This window comes from Pristiophorus japonicus, chromosome 13 (genome assembly GCF_044704955.1).
Source record: "Pristiophorus japonicus isolate sPriJap1 chromosome 13, sPriJap1.hap1, whole genome shotgun sequence".
Taxonomy (NCBI): domain Eukaryota; kingdom Metazoa; phylum Chordata; class Chondrichthyes; family Pristiophoridae; genus Pristiophorus; species Pristiophorus japonicus.
In genome coordinates this window covers 192252189-192279342 of record NC_091989.1, presented here as the reverse complement: position 1 = coordinate 192279342, position 27154 = coordinate 192252189, and the positions used below count along the sequence as shown (strand labels likewise).

The 27154-nt window shown below is 45.1% G+C and overlaps 1 protein-coding gene across 14 annotated transcripts in view; it reads left to right on the top strand.

The window, feature by feature from the left end:
- Positions 1-27154, top strand: part of terb1 (telomere repeat binding bouquet formation protein 1) — a 235388-nt gene that overhangs the window by 37568 nt on the left and 170666 nt on the right. For 13 of the 14 annotated variants that reach the window (XR_011596397.1, XR_011596396.1, XM_070898307.1 and 10 more), the window contains 3 exons: positions 2127-2255; positions 2936-3067; positions 16524-16584. Coding sequence is in view for 12 of the 14 variants with exons in the window: in XM_070898307.1 (XP_070754408.1) it covers positions 2127-2255; positions 2936-3067; positions 16524-16584 (322 nt within the window). In the remaining 2 variants the exon portion in view is untranslated. Of the gene's footprint in view, positions 1-2126; positions 2256-2935; positions 3068-3333; positions 3909-16523; positions 16585-27154 lie in introns of those variants that run through there. The other variant, XM_070898306.1, reaches the window with a different exon arrangement.

Genomic DNA, 27154 nt, shown 5'->3' with positions numbered 1-27154 from the left:
CAGATAATGAAGCAGTCTATGTCCGCATGCAGCAAGACCTGGACAACATTCAGGCTTGAGCTGATAAGTGGCAAGTAACATTCGCGCCACACAAATGACAGGCATTGACCATCTCCAACAAACGAGAGTCTAACCACCGCCCTTTGACATTCAACGGCATTACCATCGCCGAATCCCCCACCATCAACATCCTGGGGGTCACCATTGACCAGAAACTTAACTGGACCAGCCACATAAATACTGTGGCAACAAGAGCAGATCAGAGGCTGGGTATTCTGCTGCGAATATCTCATCTCATCTGACTCCCCAAAGCCTTTCCACCATACAAGGCACAAGTCAGGAATGTGATGGAACACTCTCCCTTGCCTGGATGAGTGCAGCTCCAACAACACTCAATACCAACCAGGACAAAGCAGCCCGCTTGATTTGCACGTCACCGTAAACATTCACCTCCTACATCACCGTGGCTGCACTACAGCAACTACCCCAGGCTTCTTCAACAGCACCTCCCAAACCCACGACCTCTAATACCTAGAAGGACAAGGGCAGCAGGCACATGGAAACATCATTATCTGCAAGTTCCCCTCTAAGTCACACGTCATCATGACTTGGAAATATATCACCATTCCTTCATCGTCGCTGGATCAAAATCCTAGAACTCCCTAACAGCACCTTCACCACACGGACTGCAGCGGTTCAAGAAGGCGGCTCACCACCATCTTTTCGAGGGCAATTAGGGATGGGCAATAAATGCATTTCAGTTCATTTACCTCAGTCTGGTGAACAGAAATACAGTGGCTTCGGCGTGCTGTCTTCTTGAGTCTGATCTGACAAGCTATGGTTATGCTACCCATATTTATTCCCAAGTTTGTTTACATCTCGGGTAATGTAGGGTTGTGTTGGCCTGTCTATGGACCTCTTCTGCTTCTGCTTGTTCAGGAGAATACTTGCATAACCTTGCTCCAAACATAGCCAAAAGGCCATCTGATTATCACACTTACATACTACTTCCTTGTTCTCTACACAGTTGCTACAGATACGAGCACAGTATATTATCAGACACACGTCCAGACATTGGAGTTTATCAAGTCCGGCATAACACTGGTTTATCATAAAAGTACATATAGTACAGCAAATACTGGTCAATTTATCAGAACCTCATCAGCCTACCATTACTTGCTTACATAAAGTTAATCATCGGCACCAAGAATACACAGCAGTACCAGGTTTTTGATAAATATATGCATCCATTTATCTTGAGAGTTAGATTATCACTAAGTGAAAGGTTGCTGGTCTCCTGAATAGGGATATCATCCACACTGCATTTCCTATGATGAATCATAACATGATGGGTTTTCACCTCGTCTTGGATTCCAGCAAGCATGGCTGTCCTGGTTGATTGAGTTTATTTTTTTTTTAATTTAAAGCTGTCTTTAAAGGCAAGTGTGGGGCCATTTTAAAACCTTAACTTGGAATTTTGCTCTCAGCTGGATTCAGTTTTCCCCATGGATGAAGGCTAGGATTTTAATAAATATTTAGAGGCAGGGTCTCCCACAGTGTTGCTTGTGGTCCAGGTATCAGGAAGGAACTTTTTGAGCCAGAGACTGTCAGCTGGGATGAGATAGTGAAGAAAGTGTCAGCTGCAGCAGATATCTTTTGGGTCAGGAGTTACAGAGATGGCAGGTAGATTTGGTTTCAGGCTAGGAAGAGAAGCTGTCAGTGGGGAGGAGAGATGAGATCTGGTCGTGCAGGAGGGAAAAAAATAGAATGAAGAATGATTTTTTTCAAATTAAAAAATCGAGAAACAGAAAATTAAAAAAATGGCTGCCTTATGTGTGTGTATATGTAATATATATGGGACCCTGATTGATCTGTGGTGTCACATAGTTAAACGGAATCAAAGAGCAACATTGTAGGATCATTACAATATTAAACACACTGACAAACTGTTAAACCAAATTAGCTCAGATTTTTTGTTGGTTTTGATATTGAAAGGATCGATAATATTTAGAGTTTTAATAAATACGACTGCCTGCAAAAAGAGTGGTGGCAGCACTGCTAACCCCTCGAATTTCTAGGCCACAATGTCTATAGAGTGAGTTTTTAATTGTTTTTTTTATCATTAGGTGAAGCAAGCGATTACTTTCGTGAGATTGGAGGCTTGCAGTTTGTTAATGGACTTCTAAAGCTGAGCGATGCTTCTATCCTCCGAGAGGCTGCCCTGTTCACTTTAGGAGCTTTAGCTGAAAGCAGCGGTAGGAAAGACTTTTGTGCAACTCTACTTATCTTTTTTAAAATTCCCCAATTTCCATTCTTGTCAGCTTTTATTTCCTCATCCTCTTTAGTTTGCTCCCGATGGCCTAGTGAGTAAAAGCATTGCCTGATGCCGTACCACAACATGCAGACCAAAACGGCTGAGGCTTGATTTCTCATCTGCGCTGAGTTAGCTAGTCTCGGAAAGGGCGGTAGTTGGTGTGCTGCAATCAGTCTCGGTATCCCTGGGCAGCTGAGGATGTGGTGAAAAATGCAGCCAAGCTTCCCACTCCTGATCCAGCAGCCAGTGCTTCCTGCTAGAAAGTGTGCGTGTGTAGATATTAGGTGAGCACTTGATCAGGCTTGACTGATACCCTGCACAACGAAATAACCGTCTGGCTCCCGTGTAAAGAATGATTATTTGGCTGAGTTTCTGGAAAGTGACCAGCGCCCGTGAAGCTTGGAAGCGTGGAGAAAATTGAGAGTGGGTATAATGGATATGTGGGATTGGTTTTAAGGCAGAACTCTCAACTCATTCAGATAATGGTTATAAACCATTCGAGTTTCTCCCAGCAAACCGTTTGAAATCAGCTGGGTGTGCATGCTGCTGCAGTGAATTATTGCTCATACTGTTAACTGTTGCAAAGTATATATCATGGCACTTCTCCTTTTGTGTTTCCAGTGTACTGCCAGCAGAGTTTGTGCACTGCAGAACTTCTGTCTGATGTCGCTTTGTCACTTGCTCAGAAGGATGCTTCGTTGATTCTGAAGAGGATGGCTGTCTATGTGATCCTGGTGTTGGTGTCACACAACAGTATGGAAGCCATGTTTATGTATTGAAACGGTTAACTTTCTCCTCTGCCTGTAGGATAAACAGGAATACCCTCCATTACACAAGTGTGTAAAAAATAATCTCTGCGCATCAAAAAACATCAATATTTACTCAGTCCTTACTCTGCTGAGCAAAAAGCAATTACAAGTTACCAGCTCTTCAGTAGCTCAGTGGAAGTCAAAAGAAAACCCGTGAGCGATGGAAGTCTGAAATTAAAATGCTGAAAACACACGCCGGGTTCACCGTCATCTGAAAAGAGTAAATTTCAGTTAGCATTTTGGGTGGAGATCCTCATCTCCAGCTTGACTTACCTCTGGCCATCAGAGTTCAATCCTCCATAAACTCCCAACTCATCCACTGACATTCTATCCGGCCCCAGAGTTACATCTAATTACATAGAATATACAGCGCAGAAATAGGCAATTTGGCCCAATAGTCCATGCCGATGTTTATGCTCCACTCAAGCCTCTTCCCATCCTTCCTCATCTAACACTATCAGCATAGCCCTCTATTCCTTTCTCATGCTTATCTAGCTTCCCCTTAAATGTATGTATGCAGGTACAACGTCTGGAATCCTCGGGACCAAATCCGTGCCGGATTTCGGACCTCGTCACAGACCGAATCCATGCCGGATTTCGGGTTTTGCCGGATTTCGGACCTCGCTGCCTGCCGCTCCTTGCCGCTCACCGAAATGTCTGGTTTTCAGACAATCACGGTTTTCAGAAAGTCCGGATTTGGGATGTTACATCAGGATGTTGCAGTTGTATGATTCGCCTCAACCACTCCCTGTGGCAGCGAGTTCCACATTATCACAACTCACTGGGTAAAGAAGTTTCTTCTGAATTCCCTATTGGATTTCTTGGTGACTATCTTACATTGATGGCCTCTTGAGTCCCACTACCCAATCACTACTGTCTTTGCTAGCCTTAATTGGCTTCTGTTCCCAACACATTCAAATCAAAATCGTCCAGAGACCTGTATGGTTCATGGGGTTAGTCCAAGTCCTTTCACATCTGGAAGCTGGGTTAATATAAAGTTTCTTCTCGTTGCTGACTGAAAGCATCTTACATTCATAGAATAGTCAAATTTTATCGGAGGCCATTCAGCCCCTTAAATGTCTTCGAGAGTCGAAATCTTTTCTCTAGTGCAGGTCAACAACATAAAACCACCCACAGATTGTCATTCGTAACACAGAGGCCATAAGAATTTTTGGTGTGCAGGAGTCATATGACTAGTGGTTGCTTGTCTGACACTGAAGTTAAGTTGCTTTACAGGAGCAGTGCTTTTACTCTGTGTTTGGCCATGCCAGGAGTGTTTGATGCTGACAAGGGCTGAAGAAAGTACAGAAATATTCCTGTCTCCAGCACTGACGCCACTCAGTTTAAAAAGAAAACCAAACACAGTTAATGCTTTTTTGGGCATCAGTTCACTGACAGGCATGCTGAATATTTGCAGTAGTTTCTGTCTAGTATTACGCCCTAAAGAGAAAAAAAGGTTGTCAGTCATGAAACAAGAAATCTTAATGGGTTTCAAGAAGGAACTAGACAGGTTCTTGTTAATGCAGGTTTCTTGAAATGTCCCAAGGAAATACAGTTGATATGTAGGCTCAATGAACCAAAGGTCCACTATCTGAAACTGTTACTGTGTATATCAGACTAGTTACTGGCTACCAAAAGAATATTTACAAGTAGTCAAAATGGCAACGGTATCCAGTTTCTATCACACTTTTTAAATAAGTAGCGACTAGCATGACCTCATCTTCAGGCAAAAGATATTTTGGCTGTATCTCTTGGAAGTTTGTATGATTAACTATTTTGTGGGATTAATCCAGGTAGTCATGGGGTTGGTCAGTTACATCCTGTGTCCAGACCATTTTTTATTAAAAATTATATTTTAGTCTTCTCATTTTAGGGCTTACTGCACAATGTGTCATGCCCTGAGGAGTTAATCATGTTTTTTTGTCTTGATTGAGACTATCCACTCAACTGCCCTGGCTTCTTTATCTGCTCCTTTTCCTCACTCCCCACCCTCCCCATACCACAGACATTGCCAGCTACTCAGGCCGATCAGCTGCTTGAGAGCCAGCTCCTGCACCTTTGACCCTCTCCCAAACAATTTCCTCAACACACAACTACCCCACCTTGGCCCAGTGCGCTTCAGTATTGGCATCCAGTGGCTCCTTTTCTTTGGGCTTCATCGTGCTGCCTTTCAAAACCACCACAATCACCCTCCCTCAGAAAGCCCACCACTGAACTATCCCTGTCCTCTCTAACCATGGCTTCCCACTTCTAACCCCCTTGCTTCTCCAGGGTCCTTGAACATGTTGTCGTACCCCAGTTCCATGCTACGTCTGCCAAAGCTTTTAGTACAGAGTCTGCCCTGTCCCCAGCACTCTCTTTTTCTCTTTTTCTTTTTAATTAGATTTTAAACTAGATAAGTCTAGCTAGAAGGATGGCAGGGCAACTCAATCCCGTGGAGTGCACATCTTGCGGCATATGGGAAGTCCTGGATGCTTTACGCGGCCGAGACAATCATGTGTGCAGGAGGTGTCTCCAGCTTCAACTACTTGAGCTCCGCGTTTTGGAGCTTGAGCGGCGGCTGGAGTCAATATGGTGCATCTGCGAGGCTGAGAGCTACGTGGATAGCATGTTTCAGGAGGTGGTCACCCCGCAGCCTAAAACGTGCAGGCAGAGGGGAAATGGGTGACCACCAGACGAAGTAAGAATGTTAGGCAGGTAGTGCAGGAGTTCCCCCCATGAGTCCATCTCGCTTTCAAACCGATAGTCACTTCTCAGTATCGGTGATACTGTGCCTCTGGGGAGTGCAGCCAGAGCCAATTCCAAGGCACCATGGATGGCTCAGCTGCACAGGGGGAAGGGACGAAGGATAATCTCCTCGTGATAGGGGATTCTATAGTTAGGGGAATAGAGAGGCGTTTCTGCGGTCGTAGATGTGACTCCAGAATGGTATGGTGCCTCTCTGGTGCCAGGGTCAAGGATGTCACAGAGTGGACTCAGGGCATTCTGGGGGGAGAGGTCGTGGTCTATATCGGGACCAACGACATACGTAGAAAGAGGGATGAGGTCCTACATGTAGAATTCAGGGAGCTAGGGAGAAAATTAAAGAGTATGACCTCAAAGGTAGTAATCTCCGGGTTACTACCGGTGCCACATGTTAATGAGTACAAGAATAGAAGGATAGCGAGGATGAACGCGTGACTGGAAAGTTGATATAGGAGGGAGGGCTTTAAATTCCTGAGGCATTGGGATCGCTTCTGGGGGTGATGGGACCTGTACAAACTGGACGGGTTGCACCTCAACAGCGCCGGGACCAATATCCTCGCGGGGAGTTTTGCTAGTGCTGTTGGGGAGAGTTTAAACTAGCTTGGCAGGGGGATGGGAACCTGAGAACAAATTCAATCGGAAAGGAAGTAAAGCAGAAATTGGATAGCAAGAATTTAGAAAGCGAATCTGTAAGACAGAGGAAACAAGGGTTAGCAAGTAGTAATCAAGAAGGTCTTCCTGTGCTAAATGGTATATACTTTAATGCAAGGAGTATAGCGAATAACATGGATGAGCTAAGAGCACAGGTAGATTCTTGAGAGTATGACATTATAGCCATTACAGAAACATGGCTGAAAGAGAGGCAGGTTTGGCAGATAAATATTCCTGGTTACAGGATTTTTAGACAAGACAGAGAAGGGGTTGTCGCGGTATTGATTAAAGAAACTATTATAGCGATGAGGAGGGATGATATATTTGAGGGATCATCAAATGAGGCCATATGGGTCGAATTGAAAAATAAAAAAGGGGCGATCACACTGCTGGGCATTTATTATAGACCCCCAAACAGTGGGAAGGAGATAGAGGAGCAAATATGTAGGCAAATTGCTGTGAAGTCCAAAAATCATAGGGCAATAATAGTAGGGGATTTTAACTATCCAAATATTGATCGGGACAAATATAATGTGAAGGGTATAGAGGGTGCAGAATTCTTAAAATGCATTCAAGAGAACTTTTTTAGTCAGTATGTAACAAGCCCAACATGAGAGGGGGTGGTTTTGGATTTAGTTTTGGGGAATGAAGCTGGGCAGGTTAAAGGGGCATTAGTGGGAGAGCACTTGGGTGCCAGTGACCATAATTCAGTCAGATTCAAGTTAGTTAGGGATAATGACAAGGATAGGCCTGGAGTAAAAGTCCCAACTTGGGGAAAAGCTCAGTTTGTTCAGTTGAGGAATGATTTAGCCACAGTGGACTGGAAACAGGTACTTGTGGGTAAATCAGTGTCGGAACAGTGGGAGGCATTCAAGGAGGAGATCCGAAAGGCTCAGGCCAAACATGTGCCCTTAAAGAAAAAGAGTGGGAATAACAATTCTAGAGCCCCCTGGATGTCTAGGGACTTACAGGGTAGGATAAAGTAATAAAGGGAATCTTATGTCATATACCGACTGCTAAATTCTATAGAATCTTTGGAGGAATATAGAAAGTTAAGAGGCAAAATTAAAAAGGATATTAGGAATGCTAAAAGAGCATGAAAAATTAAGGAAAAGATGTTCTGTAAATATATTAAGAGTAAGAGGGTAACTAAAGAAAGGGTAGGGCCTATTAGAAGCCATGAGGGTAATCTTTGTGTGGAGGCTGTTGGTAAGGTTCTTAATTAACACTTTGCATCAGTTTTCACAAAGGAAAGGGGCAATGCAGATACTGCTATCGAGGAGGTGTGTGATATTCTGGATGAAATAAACATAGTGAGAGAGAAAGCATTAATAGATTTAGCAGCTTTGAAAGTAGATAAGTCCCCACGATGAAATGCATCCCAGGCTGTTGAGCGAAGTAAAAGAGGAAATAGCAGAGGCCTTGACCATCATTTTCCAGACCTCTGGATTTGGGCATGTTGCAGGAGGATTGGAGGACTTCTAATGTGGTACTCTTGTTTAAGAAGGGAGAAAGGGATAGGCCGAGTAATTACAGGCCTGTCAGCCTAACCTCAGTGGTGGAAAAATTATTGGGAAAAATCCTGAAAGACAGGATAAATCTACATTTAGAAAGGCAAGGATTAATCAGGGATAGTCAGCACGGATTTGTTAAGGGAAGGTCGTGTTTGACTCACCTGATTGAATTTTTTGAAGAGGTAACCAGGAGGGTCGATGAGGGTAGTGTGTACGATGTAGTGTATATGGACTTTAGCAAAGTTTTTGATAGGGTCCCACATAGTAGACTAGTCACGAACATTAAAGCTCATGGGATCCAGGGCAAAGTGGCAAGTTGGATCCAAAATTGGCTTAGAGGTAGGAAGCAAAGGGTAATGGTTGATGGATGTTTTTGTGACTGGAAGGATGTTTCCAGTGGGGTTCCACAGGGCTTAGCACTGGGTGCCTTGCTTTTTGTCAAAGATTTAGATTTGAATATTGGGAGTATGATTAAGAAGTTTGCAGATGACACTAACATTGTCTGTGTGGTTGATAATGAAGAGGAAAGTCATGGACTGCAGGAGGATGTCAATCTACTAGTCAGGTGGGCAGAGCAGTGGCAAATGGAATTTAATTCGGAGAAGTGTGAGCTGATGCACTTTGGGAGGGCAAATAAGGAAAGGGTATACACATTAAGCGGTAGGCCACTTAATAGTGTAGATAAACAAAGGGACCTTGGCGTGCTTGTCTACAGATCCCTGAAAGTAGCAGGCCAGGTGGTTAAGAAGGCATAGACATAGAATCATAAAAAATAGGTGCAGGAGTAGGCCATTCGGCCCTTCGAGCCTGCACCACCATTCAACAAGATCATGGCTGCTCACCCACCCCAGCACCTCCCCCCCCACGCCCCCTCCACACCCCCCGACCCTCCCAGCCGCAAGGACCACATCCAACTCCCTCCCGAGCACATCCAATGAACTGGCATCAACAACTCTCTGCGGCAGGGAACCTCACAGGCCAACAACTCCCCAAGTGAAGAAGTCTCTCCCAATCCCAGCTCCAAACAGCCCACCCCCCCATCCCAAGAGCGTGCCACCCCCCCCCAGCTCCGGACCCACCCAACACCGGGAACACTCCCCCCGCACCCAACCCGCCCCGTCCCGTCAGAATCCTTCCCAAATGCCGAAGACCCCCAGATGTCGAGCCCCCAGCCCCGGCCACCCCGGAGCCACGCCCCCGCGACGCCAACCACACCACATCCACTAACCGCCATCTGCACAGTCAACCCGTCCACCCCACTCTGAACACTCCCCGCACCGAGGCACAGAGCCCCCAGGCCCGCCCTTCCAACACACTTCGCCCCCCCCAGACCTCCGCTGCAATGTGGCCCCTCCTGTCCCCCGTCCTGGGTTTCTCCGCCCCCCCCCCCCACCTCCACCACTCTCCCCTCCACCCCCCGCCCCTGTCTCCCCTCTACTTCCCTCTGCCTCCCCGCACAGGCTCCCATCTTGGGGGCGGTAACCTTCTGGGGTAGGGAATTTTAGCCCCCAGCGTATGGAATGCTTGCCTTTATTGGCTGAGGCATAGAATATAAGAGCAGGGAGGTTATGCTTAAATTGTATAGTACTCTGGTTAGGCCGCAGCTGGACTACTGCGTGCAGTTCTGGCCGTCGTATTATAGGAAGGACGTGATTGCACTAGAGAGGGTGCAGAGGAGATGTACAAGGATACTGCCTGGAATGGAGAATCTTAGTTATGAGGACAGATTGGATAGGCTGGGCTTGTTCTCATTGGAACAGAGGAGGTTGAGAGGAGACCTTATTGAGGTGTACAAAATATTGAGGGGCCTGGATATAGTGGCTAGTAAGGGTCTATTTCCATTGATGGAAGGGTCTATTACGAGAAAGCATAGTTTTAAGGTACTTAGCGGAAGGTTCAGAGGGGATTTGAGGGGGGCTTCTTCACGCAGAGGGTTGTGGGGGTCTGAAACTCACTGCCTGGAAGAGTGGTGGATGCAGAAACCCTCACCACTTTTAAACAGTGCTTGGATGGGCACTTAAAGTGCTGTAACTTGTAGGGTTACGGACCTAGAACTGGTAATTGGGATTAGACTGGATAACCTCTTGTTGGCCGGCGCAAATATGATGGTAAGTACTGCAGGGAATCGAATACGGCCAGGGTGATCTGGTCTAGTTTCGATCGCCTGGATGGGTCGGAGAGGAATTTGCCCAGATTCTTTCCTCCCTAAATTGGCCTGGGTTTTTATCTGTTTTTTGCCTCTCCCAAGAGATCACATGGCTCCGGTTGGGGTGGAGTGTAGAATGTTTCAGTGTAAGGGGTGTCGCAGTTGTGTGGGGTGGACTGGTTGGGCTGGGTGCTCTTTACCTTTCCGCCATTGTTCATAGGTTTATATGTAACCTTCAGGACTGCTGATCGAGAGCCGTGCGGCTCTTTGTCAGCCGGCACGGACACGATGGGCTGCAATGGCCTCCTCCTGCGCTGTAAATTTCTATGTTTCTAAGTCGCAAGTGAGTAGGCCACACCCTGTGCCTCTTGCCTCTGTCTCTCAGGTGTCCCCTGGATTCTTCCTGAAATCTTCTACCTTTTGTGGCTGTCGGGACCCCCATCTTATACCCTTATTATCATTCAAAAGCTATGGGCCAATCATTGTAAAGATGCCATGTCCACAGGACCTCTGCTTACTCAGGTTCTGGTCTTATGACCGCCTGTTTTTGAGCACCAAGATTGATATCTGGGGCAGTTAGGGAAATACAAAAGAACATGACTCCATACTGGAGATATGGTATCCTTGATGGTCCTCTGAGAGGCTCATGGTCCAGCTTACGGCCAGACACTGGTCCTCCCTTTATCTTTTCTCATAACATTCCAATATGGTTACAACTACAACTGACTTTGGTTCCCACACACATCTAGCTCCACTCTATGCCCTATTCGTACGGTGGACTAATATCCATCTTTCATTAATTCACCTACAGCTTCCCTACTCAACTATAGCAGTCCTCTCGCTTGCCTTGGGCTGTCTTGTTACGGTTTCCTCATTGACTTTTATAGACAAAGGGTTTTATTTTTAATATACTTCAGGTTACCATTGCATGTGGTTTACAATTACAGACATTTTACATTTAATATTTATGCACAATTATAAATCCATTACTGATGATTATATCTCATTAAAGATGGAAAACCAGGGCGGGGGTGGGGGAGGGGGAGGGAGTGGAAATTCAGTTGGTTATCGCCTCCCATTAGCACCTGTAGAGGGCAGTAACGGGCCGCTGATGTAGTAGTGCCGGGGCGAGGCGAATCCAGCGCTGCACGGAAGATCCAGCCCCCCTGTTGCGCCGCCGGTAAAGGTACTGCCGGGGACTTCAACATCAGGCAAATCGCGGCGTCAGTGAGTGTGCAACACTCACTGGGTGTATGATCTGCTAAATTGATTTTCGCCGCCTACCTTATCACCTTGACCAGACAGCGACAGGGAGAGGAGGTGAGAAGCAGTTGGTAACCGGCTCCAGGAGCGTTATTTAAAGGGATCATGAGTAATGAGTTGCAACTGACCGGTTAGTGGAGTTTCAGTGCTTGTCAGTTTGACATTGTGCAACAGTTTAATTCAGTAATTTAAAGGTTCTTTTGTATCAGGAGTGTTGTGGTAACTAAAACATAGTTACATTTATTCTTAGAAAATATCAAAGTGCTACAGTTGGCTTACATTAATGGGGGCTGTACTGGCAGTCGACCTGGCCCTCCAGGATCTACGGCGGAGGGAACGTAGGCAGCCAGAAACACGGGAACCTGTGTGCAAAGGGAGGAGGAAGGCAATCAGGGCTCTCAGCAGGAGGCCTTACCCTCTGAGGGTATTTGACAGAACCTCTCCAGTCTTCAATTAAGCGAGAAGCAGTGTATTAGACAGCTCCACATCACCAAGGTGGTCACAGAACTCTGCCATCTTCTCCAAACAGACCTCCAGCGTCACACCAGAATGACTTAAACCCCAGATCACTTTTGCTCACCACGTGCCCACCATACCATCCCTGTGTCATGCCATATGACAGCATCCTCCTGGGTGCAAAGGTGAAATAAGAGAGACCACAAAATATTGCAAATTCCATTAATAAATTTAAGCATAAACATATCACATTCATTCTAATAACTAATGACCCCTGTGCCTGCCATAGTTGAATAGCTCTCATTGTGTGCAAGGCGTGAATGTTGGTAGATAGAGATTATTGATGGGTGAGTGCTGGGGATCTGGTGCTTTGTGCAGTGAGTGAAGCTTGTGTTACAGAAGATGGTATGTAGCATTTGTTGAAGCATTCAATCACCCTGACCACCCGACTGAGGTGGATCTGCCATGAGCCTACCTGCTTCAGTCTTCTTTCTCCTTGCTGAGCCAGCTGCACAGCTAGCAATATAGAGGATAAGGTGTTGCAGTATCAATAAACCTCCCATTTAAGTATTGGAAAACGTCTGTGTCAATGATGAATTGAGATTAGACTGCACACAATATTGGTCCAGCCTTTAAGAACATAAGAATTAGGAACAGGAGTAGGCCATCTAGCCCCTCGAACCTGCTCCGCCACTCAACAAGATCATGGCTGATCTGGCCGTGGACTCAGCTCCACTTATCCGCCCGATCCCCATAACCCATAATTCCCTTATTGGTTAAAAATCTATCTATCTGTGATTTGAATACATTCAATGAGCTAGCCTCAACTGCTTCCCTGGGCAGAGAATTCCACAGATTCACAACCCTCTGGGAGAAGAAATTCCTTCTCAACTCTGTTTTAAATTGGCTCCCCCCTATTTTGAGGCTGTGCCCCCTAGTTCTAGTCTCCCCGACCAGTGGAAACAACCTCTCTGCCTCTATCTTGTCTATCCCTTTCATTATTTAAAATGTTTCCATAAGATCACCCTCATCCTTCTGAACTCCAACGAGTAAAGACCCAGTCTACTCAATCTATCATCATAAGGTAACCCCCTCATCTCCGGAATCAGCCTCGTGAATCGTCTCTGTACCCCCTCCAAAGCTAGTATATCCTTCCTTAAGTAAGGTGACCAAAACTGCACGCAGTACTCCAGGTGCGGCCTCACCAATACCCTGTACAGTTGCAGCAGGACCTCCCTACTTTTGTACTCCATCCCTCTCGCAATGAAGGTCAGCATTCCATTCGCCTTCCTGATTACCTGCTGCACCTGCGAACTAACTTTTTGGGATTCATGCACAAGGACTCTAAAAGAGTTTCATGCACAAGGACCCCCAGGTCCCTCTGCACCTCAGCATGTTGTAATTTCTCCCCATTCAAATAATATTCCCTTTTACTGTGTTTTTTTCCAAGGTGGATGACCTCACATTTTCCAACATTGTATTCCATCTGCCAAACCTTAGCCCATTCGCTTAATCTATCTAAATCTCTTTGCAGCCTCTCTGTGTCCTCTACACAACCCGCTTTCCCACTAATTTTTGTGTCATCTGCAAATTTTGTTACACTACTCTCCGTCCCCTCTTCCAGGTCATTATGTATATTGTAAACAGTTGTGGTCCCAGCACCGATCCCTGTGGCACACCACTAACCACCGATTTCCAACCCGAAAAGGATCCATTTATCCCGACTCTGCTTTCTGTTAGCCAGCCAATTCTCTATCCATGCTAATACATTTCCTCTGACTCCGCGTACCTTTATCTTCTGCAGTAACCTATTTATGTGGCACTTTTTGGAAATCTAAATACACCACATCCATCAGTACACCTCTATCCACCATGCTCGTTATATCCTCAAAGAATTCCAGTAAATTAGTTAAACATGATTTCCACTTCATGAATCCATGTTGCGTCTGCTTGATTGCACTATTCCTATCTAGATGTCCCGCTATTTCTTCCTTAATGATAGCTTCAAGCATTTTCCCCACTATGATGTTAAACTAACCGGCCTATAGTTACCTGCCTTTTGTCTGCCCCCTTTTTTAAACAGAGATGTTACATTAGCTGCTTTCCAATCCGATGGTACCTCCCCAGAGTTCAGAGAATTTTGGTAGATTATAACCAATGCATCTGCTATAACTTCCGCCATCTCTTTTAATACCTTAGGATGCATTTCATCAGGACCAGGGGACTTGTCTACTTTGAGTCCCATTAGCCTGTCCAGCACTAACCCCTAGTGATAGTGATTATCTCAAGGTCCTCCCTTCCCACATTTCCATGATCAGCAATTTTTGGCATGGTTTTTGTGTCTTCCACTGTGAAGACCGAAGCAAAATAATTGTTTAAGGTCTCAGCCATTTCCACATTTCCCATTATTAAATCCCCCTTCTCATCTTCTAAGGGACCAACATTTACTTTAGTCACTCTTTTCCGTTTTATATATCGGTAAAAGCTTTTACTATCTGTTTTTATGTTTTGCGCAAGTTTACTTTCGTAATCTATCTTTCCTTTTTTTATTGCTTTCTATGTCATTCTTTGCTGTCGTTTAAAATTTTCCCAATCTTCTAGTTTCCCACTAACCTTGGCCACCTTATACGCATTGGTTTTTAATTTGATACTCTCCTTTATTTCCTTGGTTATCCACGGCTGGTTATCCCTTCTCTTACCGCCCTTCTTTTTCACTGAAATATATTTTTGTTGAGCACTATGAAAGAGCACTATTAAGTGTAACGCCACTGAGCTAGACCTTTAAGACTTGATTTAGTGCCCGAATCATTTCTTCGAGTAGTGAGAATGAATTTTGCGCGCATTCTAAAGCATTAGCACGTAGCGCTAATTCTCAAAACATTTCTCAAGATACCGCACACTCCTGTACTATAATGAATTTCTAGCCCTCAAAAACCAACTAATCTTTGATAATTTTACACTGTACTTCAAAAGTACTTAATTGACTAAAGCGCTTTGGGACGTTTTGAGGTTGTGAAAGGTGGTTTACCTCTATGCTGCCCTCTGGCAAAACCATGCAGAGGAAGGGGATCCACTTCCATAGGTATGGTGTGACATCCAGTTCGATTCCATTCATCTCCGTAATTGATTACTCAGGCTGTGGCTAACAGTGTATAATAACACTATCCTTTTTAACACTGAGCTGAGCTTCGAACACAATACCCTACCCATCACCAGGACCACCAATTTCCACCTTTAACATTGCCTACCTCCACACTTAGCTCATCCACACAGCCACTAAAACTCTCATCCATATCTTCATCATCTCCAGGCTTGACTTCTCTCTGGCCAACAAAGATTTATCCTCTATAAACTCATCCATGGTATCCTGCCCCAGAGTCCCACTCCCTAATCACTCCTGTCTTTGCTAACCTTAATTGGCTTCTGTCCCCAACACACTGAATTCAAAATGCTCCAGGGGACTGACTGGTGCATGGGGTTAACTCAAGTCCTTTTCAATGTAGAAGCTGGGTTCATATCTAGCCCAAATTGCTGGGATATAGTTTCCTCTCTTTCCTGGCTGAAAAGGCCTTACATTCATGCAATCATTGGATTTTATAAGAGCTTATTTGGCCCATTAAATATTTTGAAGTCAGAACCTATTTTCTAATGCAGTTTAACAACATAAAACTGCCAAGAATATCGAAAGTTTATGGTACATGTGTTTTTATTTTAAGTAATCATTTATTTTGAAAATAATTCAGCTGCTGAAGGAATGCTTAGTGTGAATTATGAATAGTCTGGCAGGAAATTGGATTTGTGTTTAAAAACAATAATTAAACTATTGTGCCAATATTTTGAACCTAGATTTTACATTAACTTCTTCATGGATCTTTGTACCAGTGTTTCGAAGATTAGGATTGGATTTTTAATTGGTAACATGATTATCAAAATAATCGAAGTATGGTGACTTTAATTCTACGGCAGATCCTCGGAATGGGATGAAAATCTCTCTGGCATCGGTCGGCCTGGATTTCAGCTTTTCAACTGATGACTGGCCATCCCACCTAGGGCATTGGGTCAGCGTGGCACCAACTCAATTCTTCAGGATCCACTTGAGTAGAATCCAAAGGCAGAAGGGGCAAGGAGGGGGAGTATAGGTCTTCGATCCTCTCGAGAGTAAAATTGATTGGGTTACTGACAGCCTAATTGTGAAGGAGTAGAAGGAGCTCAAAGTTGAAGGGGAAAATACTGCAGGGCTATGGGGACACATCAGGGAAGTTGGTGTAATTGGATAGCTATTTCAAAGAGGTCTAATTGGATAGCTTTCACTGGCACGGTGGGCTGAATGGCCTCCTGTGCTGGATGATTCTATACCCACAGATTGTCATTCTTAACACAGGCCATAAAGATTTCTGGTGTGGAAAAGTCATATGAGCACATTAGTGGCTGCGTTTCTGACGTTGAAGTTCAGGTACCTTATAGGTGCAGTGTAGAAGGGGCTTTTACTCTGTTTGGCCATACCAGGAGCATTTGGTGTTGACATGGGCTGAACAAAGTACAGAAATGTTCATCTCTCCAGCACTGATGCCACTCAGTTAAAATGAAAACCAAACACAATTAATTCTTTTGGGGCATTTTTACAGAGATCGGACAAGCATTGGTGAGGACAACTGGATGTGTCGATGTTCTTTTGAATTTGTTCAGGTAATTAGCATTTTTTTCATGTTATTCACACAGTTAATAGTCTGAAATATATTGGGATTTATACCATGAAACTGAATCTTTGGTCCATTCAAGATTATGAAGGGAATTAACAAATTTGATGTAGTCAATTTGTTGAAACACCAAGCGAGTTAAGTTTAAAAATTCATCAGAAAGGAAGTCAGGAAGATCCTTTGCATACAAAAAGTAATAGATTTATGGAATAAATTACATGGGCAGGCCATTGAAGCAGACGGTGTAAATGACTTCAGGAGGCAACTAGATGTGTTTCTGGAGAATGAAGGAATGAGAGATATGAGCGTGGAAATTATACAGTGCACTATTATGGTATGAAGGCTTAATGTGTTGATAACAATTTCCTTTGACTGCTATTTTAACCGAACAGTTAACCCACTTAAAATCAACAAGTAAAATAGCAGGTAGAGTTCAGCGCAGCAACTGGCAGCCAGGGGCTGACCCGGCCGGCCTCAAGGTAGGTTCGTGAACCTGGTGGGCCAGCAGCCACGTTCTTTTTGTGGAGCTAATTTTCTACTTTCCTTCTTTGCCTGAAAGCACTGAAACATGCTGCGATACAGGGGAACGGTTCCACAGACAACAGTCGTTCTTTAGTATCGCACATAAATGCTTGAGTACAGTCTGTGAGTGTTGGTAGGCCATCATTGAAGCACTGTGTCCTTCTTCACACAATGTCTACCTGTGAAAATTAATTTAGTAAAGTTAAAATCTTAAGCAAGAAAGGCTGAAAGAAAAGATATAGATGTGTTCATGATGGAATAGCTGAGCTCTGCAGTTTAGTAACTAACGGTTATAGCCTTCTCATTGAACTCATAATCTAGAAACAGAATGTGTTTTGCTGTTATCAAAATTAGAACAAAGAAAAAGTTAGAAAACCCAGCTAAATGTCATTAGAAGGAGTTGAAACTGAGATTAAAACAACTCCCAGGAAGATAAATCAGATAGTTGAAAAAAATACACTCCAAGGCGAGGTCCGATGGAGTGGTAAGAAATTACGGGAAACAATATACAATTGAAAAACATATCAAATGTTTCAAAGCAGATAGGATAAGAGGACAAAGAGTTCACGGAATTTCAGAATGATGTGACCACGTAACTTAGCAGATAAACGGCGCACAGGGGAGGTAACAAAGTTTACTGTCAATATAATTGTATTAACCAATTAATTATAGTAGGTAGGTGAAAAGTTTGTGACGCGGCAGGGAAACAACAAATGGAAATCCTCTGCACAGAACTTCATGATTTTGTATGTATTTTGACTGTATAAAAACAGCAACCCAAGATTGTTCGGGGAGAACAGCTGGTTTGGGTCACCGAGTTATTGAACTCATGTAGAAGCTGTTTCTGCCTCGATCGAGTACTTTATAATAAACAACTCTTTTCTCCAAAACAGACTTGTGTTGAGTATCTTTGTAGTACTCCACGACATTGCCTATCCCGATAGTGATCAGAAGTGGAAAACTCTGGGTGATCTGATCATGGACTCAGCTCCATTTCCCTGCCCGCTCCCCATAACCCTTTATTCTCTTATCGCTCAAAAATCTCCATATCTCCGCCTTACATATAGTCAATGACCCAGCCTCCACATCTCTCTAGGGCAGACAATTCCACAGATTTACAACCCTCTGAGAGAAGAAATTCCTCCTCATCTCATTTTTAAATGGGCGCCATCTTATTCTAAGACTATGGCCCCTAGTTTTAGTTTCCTCTATGAGTGGAAATCTCTTCTCTGCATCCAGCTTGTCGAACTCCCTCATTATCTTATATGTTTTGGTAAGATCACCTCTCATTCTTCTGAACTCCAATGAGTATAGGCCCAACCTACTCAACCTATCTTCATAAGTCATCCCCTTCGTCTTCAGAATCAACCTAGTGAACCTTCTCTGAACAGTCTCCAATGCAAGTATATCCTTCCTTAAAGGGAGACCAAAACTGTACGCAATACTCTAATAAGTGTTGCCTCAGCAATACCCTATACAGTTGTAGCAGGACTTCTCTACTTTTATACTCTATCCCCCTTGTAATAAAGGCCAACAGTCCTAAATGACCGACCCCTTATCCTGAGATTGTGACCCCTAGTTCTAGACTCTCCAGCCAGGGGAAACAGCCTCTCAGCATCTACCCTTCAAGCCCATATTCACATGTACAACTTAACTCATACTGAGGTGATAACTTATATGTGGAACAAAAACAGAATGCTGGAAATACTCAGCAAGCCAGGCAGGCAGCATCTGTGGAGGGAGAAAGTTAGTGTTTTGGATATGGACCCTTTGTCAAATATGATTGTTAACGGGAAATAAAAAGCTACGGTTGGATTTATTCTTGGCCATTTATAACTTGTCATTTGATTATCAGGATTGAGTAACTGGTCCATCACTCACTCCTCTCCACCTATTTGTTTCTAATTGTACTCTAATTCGATTGTTTTTGTTAACAGCATCAGTCAAGTATTCAATTATCAGCTTACTTGTTTGATTGTACCATACCTTTGTGACATAAATAATTGCAAGCTATTAGTCACTCATTCGCAGAAGGATATTGTATCGCGAGATTGCTCTAAGTTAAATCTGAGCTGCTATTTCAGATACTGCATGTGGCCTGTCCAGCGAAGCTACTCGAGTGTGGTCAGTGCTTCAATGCTAGCCTAGTTGAGGACACTGATAGTGCATCTGTCCTCCCAGGGGATTTGCAGGATCTTGCGGAGACATCGTTGGTGATATATCTCCAGCGAGTTGAGGTGTCTTCTGTACATCGTCCATGCCTCTGATCCATACAGGAGGGCGGGTATTACTACAGCCCTGTAGACCATGAACTTGGTGGTAGATTTGAGGGCCTGGTCTTCGAACACTCTTTTCCTCAGGCGGCCGAAGGCTGTACTGGTGCACTGAAGGTTTGTGTATATAGACGCTGGGTGAGGACCGGGCCAGGCGCAACTAATTCATATGTGTCCCTCAGGGTCAAAATATTCCATCAGCACTCACTATAGTAGGTTTTTACGTAGGATATATAGCACAGAAACAGGCTATTCGGCCCAAATAGTCTATGCCGGTGTTTATGCTTCACTCCAGCAAGTGTGAGGACTTTACAAGTCCTCACACATGCATCTGAAAATTCCATGTTCATTGTCTTCAATATTATGTCCGTTGAGAAATAGAATGCGTCAGCTGCTGCTTTCATCCTACCTTGAGTTTCTTATGATATTGGAACCATGGTGGTGAACATTTGGCGCTTGGGTGACAATTAAGGTACAAAAGGTTGGAAATCTCCATGGTGAATTTTCTCTCCTGATAGTAGTGACACCTTGATAGGGTTGGCTCGACAGCTACTGATGTCTAGTATCTGGCCCAAATGGATAATATTCATATGTGAGCCCTGATAGATTATCAGCGGACTGATCAGTTACAGGGGCCATTGAGTAATTACAAGCCAGTCAGCCTAACCTCAGTGGTGGGGAAAATATTGGAAAAATCCTGAGGGACAGGATAAATCTTAATTTGGAAAGACACGGATTAATCAAGGACAGTCAGCATGGATTTGTTAAGAGAAGGGCGTGTCTGACTAACTTGATTGAATTTTTCGAGGAGGTAACCAGGAGGGTCGATGAGGGCAGTGCGTATGATGTGTATATGGATTTTAGCAAAGCTTTTGATAAGGTCCCACATGGCAGACTGGTCACGAAAGTAAAAGCCCATGGGATCCAGGGCAAAGTGGCAAGTTGGATCCAAATTTGGCTCGGTGGCAGGAAGCAAAAGGTAATGGTTGATGGGTGTTTTTGTGACTGGAAGGCTGTATCCAGTGGGGTTCCACAGGGCTCCGTGCTGGTATATATCAATGACTTGGACTTGAATGTTGGGGGTATGATTAAGAAGTTTGCAGATGACACTAAAATAGGTTGTGTGGTTGATAATGAAGAAGAAAGCTGTGGACTGCAGGAAGATATCAATGTACTGGCCAGGTGGGTAGAACAGTTGAAAACAAAATTCAATCCGGATAAGTGAAAGGTAATGCATTTGGGGAGATCTAACAAGGCAAGGGAATACACCTGAAATGGTACGACACTGAAAAGTGTAGAGGAACAAAGGGACTTTGGAGTGCATGTCCACAGATCCTTGAACGTGGCAGGCCAGGTAAATAAGATGCTTAAGAAGGCATATGGAATACTTGCCTTTATAATTCGAGGCATGGAATACAAGAGCAAGGAGGTTATGCTTGAACTGTATAAAAACTGGTTACATCGCAGCTGGAGTACTGCGTGCAGTTCTGGTCACCACATTACAGGAAAGATGTGATTGCACTGGAAAGGGTACAGAGGAGATTTATCATAGAAATTTACAGCACGAAAGGAGACCATTAAAGCCCACCATGTCTGTGCCGGCCGACCAAGAGCTATCCAGCCTAATCCCATTTTCCAGCTCTTGATCCGTAGCCCTGTGGGTTATAGCACTATAAATGCACATCCAAGTATCTTTTAAATGTGGTGAGGGTTTCTGCCTCTACCACCCTTTCAGGTAGTGAGTTCCAGACCCCCACTATCCTCTGGGTGAAGAAATTTCCCCATATATCACCTCTAAACCTCCCCCCAATTACTTTAAATCTATGCCCCTGATTGTTGACCCCTCTGCCAAGGGAAACAGGTCCTTCCTATCCACTCTATCCACGCTCCTCATAATTTTATGCACCTCAATCAGGTCTCCCCTCAGCATTCTCTGTTCCAGACCCAGCAGCTCCAATCTTTCCTCATAGCCATAGCCAGTCCAGGCAACATTCTTGTAAATCTCCTCTGCACCCTGTAACTCTTCCAGAACCCCAACTTACAACGGCACCAACTTGCATTTATACAGCACCTTTAATGTAGTAAAACCTCAACAAAATTTGACACTGAGTCACATGAGATATTCAGACAGATGAAAAGGGAGGTTTTAAGGAGCATCTTAAAGGAGGAGACAGAGGCGGAGAGTTTTAGGGAAGGAATTCCACAGCTTAAGACCCAGGCAGCTGAAGGCACATCTGGCAATGGTGAATATCTCTTTCCCTTCAATATATCTATTATTCTGTATGTGAAACATGGGCTAATGAGATACGAACAACCATCTACATTGAGGCCATATGTGGTTGTTAACCAGTCTAATAGTACATTTGTTATTAAACCAACAACATTTAGTTCATAAAAAAAACACGAGGTTCAAATTTCAAGCGCCTTAGGATATTTTACTATGCTAAAGGCACTATATAAACGCTAGTTGTTAAAACTAGTCAGCAGATGCCCCAATGGCTCAGCACAGAGTTATCCAATCTTTTGTCTTCATGGGCTGTACCATGGGGCCGTGTATAAAATTAGAATTTATCTTTCCATTAATTTGCATATGTCTTAAGTCACTGATACTAATCGATCTTAGTGTTCTAATTTAGGATTTATTGATCAGTGAGACAGTTATTCCCAAAACCTCTAGCCCACAAAATCCAAATGGGACAATCTAGAGGAAAGGAAATATAAATGCAAATAGGACTGAGATGCCTGGGCATTGAGGGAAAGTTTGCCAGGAGTTATTGGCTACATGCGCCCCATTGACCACTTGGCAGACACTTGCTTAGCAGTTAACTAGTGAGCCATTCTGACTAGGAAGGTCCTAGCTTTGATCTCTGGTCTGTGCTGGGTCAGCTGAATTCAGCAGGGGCAGTGGTAAGGGTGCTTCAGTTGGTTCTGGGTTAGGGAGGCGAAATCGTCTACAGCTTCTGTTGCTGATTACTGTACAGTGAGCCCTGCTGCTGAAGGCAGGATTTGCTGTGCTCTTCTGACCCTGCTGACAGTAATTGTCATGTATGTAATCTTCATGTAACTGTAACCTTCATGTAACAACACTGCATACTGTATACACCTCAGAAATGCACACCTTGACCACAGGGGGTGAACTTGTGGGAGACACTCCTCACCTGGTCATCCAGGTATATAAAGGGAGGTCCCACGCAGGGTCTGCACTTCTTGGTCCTGTGAATAAAGGTTCAGGTCACAGAGTGACCTTGTCGGCAGAATGTGTCTCGTGTGAATTTATAGTAGTGTGCAAGGACACTGCATTTGGCGACGAGAAACAGGAATCAACGACTCACAAGAATGGCCACCGGTAGCACAGATGAATGGTACTGTGTTGGTGAGGACTGGGATGATTTCGTTGAGAGGCTCCAGCAGAGCTTTGTCACGAAGGACTGGCTGGGAGATGCAGCGGCTGACAAGCGAAGGGCACATATACTGACCAGTTGTAGACCTAAGACATACGCACTGATGAAAGACCTGCTCGCACCCGAGAAGCCAGCGGACAAAACCTTTGAAGAGCTCAGCAAACTGATCGGTGCGCACCTCAAACCAGCAAGTAGTATACACATGGCCCGACACCGATTCTATACACACCGACGTCGGGAAGGACAGAGCATACCGGACTTTGTTGTGGACCTTCGGCGCTTGGCCAGCCTCTGTAAGTTCACAGACGCCTGCAGGGGGGAGATGTTAAGGGATTTCTTCATTGAGGGCATTGGTCATGCCGGGATTTTCAGAAAGCTAATTGAGACCAAGCACTTGACCTTGGAAGCGGCGGCGTGATGGCTCAGACCTTCATGGCGGGGGAGGAGGAAACCAAGATAATATACGCGTGCAACTCTGCTTCCAACGTGGCGATGGATCAGGGAGTTAACATTGTAAACGCGACTCAGAACCCCGCAGGCAGGCAAGGGCAATTCGACACCACCCAGGCAGCAACAGACTCTAGAGTGGGTCCACAACAGAGACAATGGCAGGTTGAACGGACATTGACACCATCACAGTGGACAATGCGTCCTGGGATGGGGCCATTGACACCCATTAACAGAGTGCTCAAGAATAATCAAAGAGACAATCAGAGAGGAATACCTGGTAAAAGCTCTTTTGTTCACAACAATCTCCGCTCATGCTGGAGGTGCGGGGGCAGACATGCTGCAAAAACCTGTAGGTTTCAACAATTTATCTGTAGAAATTGTAACTTCAGTGGACATTTAGCCAGAATGTGCAGGAAGCCCGCAGCGAGGCTAATTTACGAGGTAGATGAACTAGAAGAGGGATCTGCAAGGCAGGTTGATGCTTGGGACAAAGCAATGGACGCTGAAGTTCAGCAGGTTCATGAGGCAAACATCCACAGCTCATATACCAAAACGCCACCTATCATGATGAAAGTCCTATTAAACGGCATCCCGGTACGCATGGAGCTGGACACGGGCCAGCCAGTCACTTATGAGTGTCCAACAATTCGAGAAACTATGGCCACTCAAAACTAGCAGACCCAAACTAGAATGCATTGACATGCAGTTACGGACGTACACCAAAGAGATCATCCCAGTGCTAGGCAGTGCAATGTTGGTGGTCACACATAATGGATCAGAGAACCGGCTGCCTGCCACTCTGGATTGTCCCGGGAAATGGTCCCGTGCTTTTGGGGAGGAGCTGGCTAGCCGAGATGAACTGGAAATGGGGGGATGTGCACGCCATTTCATCTGTGGAGCGAAGTTCATGCTCACAGGTCCTACAGAAATTTGAGTCACTATTTCAACCTGGTGTCAGGACTTTCAAAGGTACCAGAGTAGTGATACACATCACCCCGGACGCTAGACCACTGCACCACAAAGCCAGAGCTGTGCCATATGTGATGCGGGAGAAAATTGAGAGTGTGTTGGACAGGTTGCTAAGAGAGGGCATAATTTTGCCGGTTGAATTCAGTGACTAGGCAAGCCCCATCGTCCCTGACCTAAAAACGGATGGCTCGGTCAGGATCCGTGGCAACTACAAGGCCACTATCAACCGAGTGCCACTACAAGACCAATACCCGCTTCCGAGAGCGGAGGAACTTTTTGCCACGCTGGCAGGCGGCAAGCTGTTCACTAAGTTGGACCTCACTTTAGCCTACATGACCCAGGAACTGGCCGAAGAATCCAAGCTACTGACCACCATCACCACGCACAAGGAGCTGTTTGTCTACAACAGGTGTCCGTTTGGCGTTCGATCAGCGGCCGCTATCTTTCAAAGGAACATGGAAAGCCTGCTCAAATCCATCCCTGGAACAATCGTATTTCAGGACGACATCCTTATCATGGGTCGAGACACCGAGGAACACCTCCACAACCTGGAGGAGGTGCTACGCCAACTGGACCGGGTAGGCCTGCGACTAAAGAAGTCCAAGTGTGTGTTTTTGGCTCCATAGGTCGATTTTTTTGGCGATTTTTTGGCCAAAACGGAGGCGATTCGTTGTGCGCCCAGGCCCGGCAACACATCGGAGATGCGTTCATTTCTGGGACTCTTGAACTATTTCGGGAACATTCTGCCGAACTTAAGCACATTGTTGGAGCCGCTACACGTGCTCCTGCCTAAGGGTTGCAATTGGTTTTGGGGGGACTGTCAGGAACGGGCTTTCAATCGGGCGCAGAACCTGCTTTGTTCTATTAAGCTGTTGACCCTGTACAACCCCTGTAAGAAATTGGTTTTGACATGTGATGCATCATCCTATGGGGTTGGGTGCGTGTTGCAGCACAGTAACGATGAGGGCCAACTCCAACCTGTGGCTTATGCCTCCAGGTCGCTCTCCCAAGCAGAAAGGGGATATGGGATGGTTGAAAAGGAAGCACTCGCATGTGTCTACGAGGTGAAAAAGATGCGCCAGTACCTTTTTGGCAGAAGGTTCGAGTTAGAAACGGACCACAAACCGTTAACATCCCTGTTGTTAGACAGCAAAGCTGTCAATGCCAATGCGTCAGCTCGCATACAGCGATGGGCTCTCACGTTGGCTGCATATGACTACACCATACGGCACCGGCCAGGCACTGGAAATTGCACTGACGCGCTCAGCAGGCTTCCACTAGCCACCACCGAGGGGGCAGCGGAGCAAAGCGCTGAGATGGTCATGGCTGTTGATAGAAACATAGAAAATAGGTGCAGGAGTAGCGGCCCTTCGAGCCTGCACCACCCTGGCTGATCATTCCTTCAGTACCCCGTTCCTGCTTTCTCTCCATACCCCTTTATCCCTTTAGCCGCAAGTGCCATATCTAACTCCCTCTTGAATATATCCAATTAACTGGCATCAACAACTCTCTGCGGGAGGGAATTCCACAGGTTAACAACTCTCTGAGTGAAGAAGTTCCTCCTCATCTCAGTACTAAATGGCATGCAGGTACAGCAGGCGGTGAAGAAGGCAAATGGTATGTTGGCCTTCAGAGCAAGAGGATTTGAGTATAGGAGCAGGGAAGTCTTACTACCCCTTATCCTAAGTCTATGTCCCCTGCTTCTGGACTTCCCCAACATCGGGAACATTCTTCCTGCATCTAACCTGTCCAGTCCCGTCAGAATTTTATATGTTACTATGAGATCCCCTCTCATCCTTCTAAACTCCAGTGAATACAGGCCCAGTCGATCCAGTCTTTCCTCATATGTTAGTCCTGCCATCCCAGAAATCAGTCCGGTGAACCTTTGCTGCACTTCCTCAATAGCAAAAACATCCTTCCTCAGATTAGAAGACCAAAACTGAACGCAATATTCCAGATGGGGCCTCACCAAGGCCCTGTACAACTGCAGTAAGACTTCCTTGCTCCTATACTCAAATCTTCTTGCTCTGAAGGCCAACATACCATTTGCCTTCTTCACCGCCTGCTGTACCTGCATGCCAACCTTCAATGACTGATGAATCATGACACCCAGGTCTCGCTGCACCTCCCCTTTTCCTAATCTGCCGCCATTCAGATAATATTCTGCCTTTTTGCCCCCAAAGTGGATAACCTCACATTTATCCACATTATACTGCATCTGCCATGTATTTGCCCACTCACCTAACCTGTCCAAGTCACCCTGCAGCCTCTTAGCGTCCTCCTCACAGCTCACACCGCCACCCAGTTTAGTGTCATCTGCAAACTTGGAGATATTACACTCAATTCCATCATCCAAATCATTAATATATATTGTAAAGAGCTGGGGTCCCAGCACCGAGCCCTGCGGCACTCCACTAGTCACTGCCTGCCATTCCGAAAAGGACTCGTTAATCCCGACTCTCTGCTTCCTGTCTGCCAACCAGTTCTCTATCCACGTCAGTACATTACCCCCAATACCATGTGCTTTGATTTTGCTCACCAATCTCTTGTGTGGGACCTTGTCAAAAGCCTTTTGAAAGTCCAAATACACCACATCCACTGGTTCTTCCTTGTCTACTCTACAAGTTACATCCTCAAAAAATTCCAGAAGATTTGTCAAGCATGATTTCCCTTTCATAAATTCATACTGACTTGGACCAATCCTATCACTGCTTTCCAAATGTGCTTCTATTGATTCCAACATTTTCCCCACTATTGATGTCAGGCTAACTGGTCTATAATTACCCGTTTTCTCTCTCCCTCCTTTTTTAAAAAGTGGTGTTACATTAGCAACCCTCCAGTCCATAGGAACTGATCCAGAGTCGATAGACTGTTGAAAATTATCACCAATGCATCCACTATTTCTAGGGCCACTTCCTTAAGTACTCTGGAATGCAGACTACCA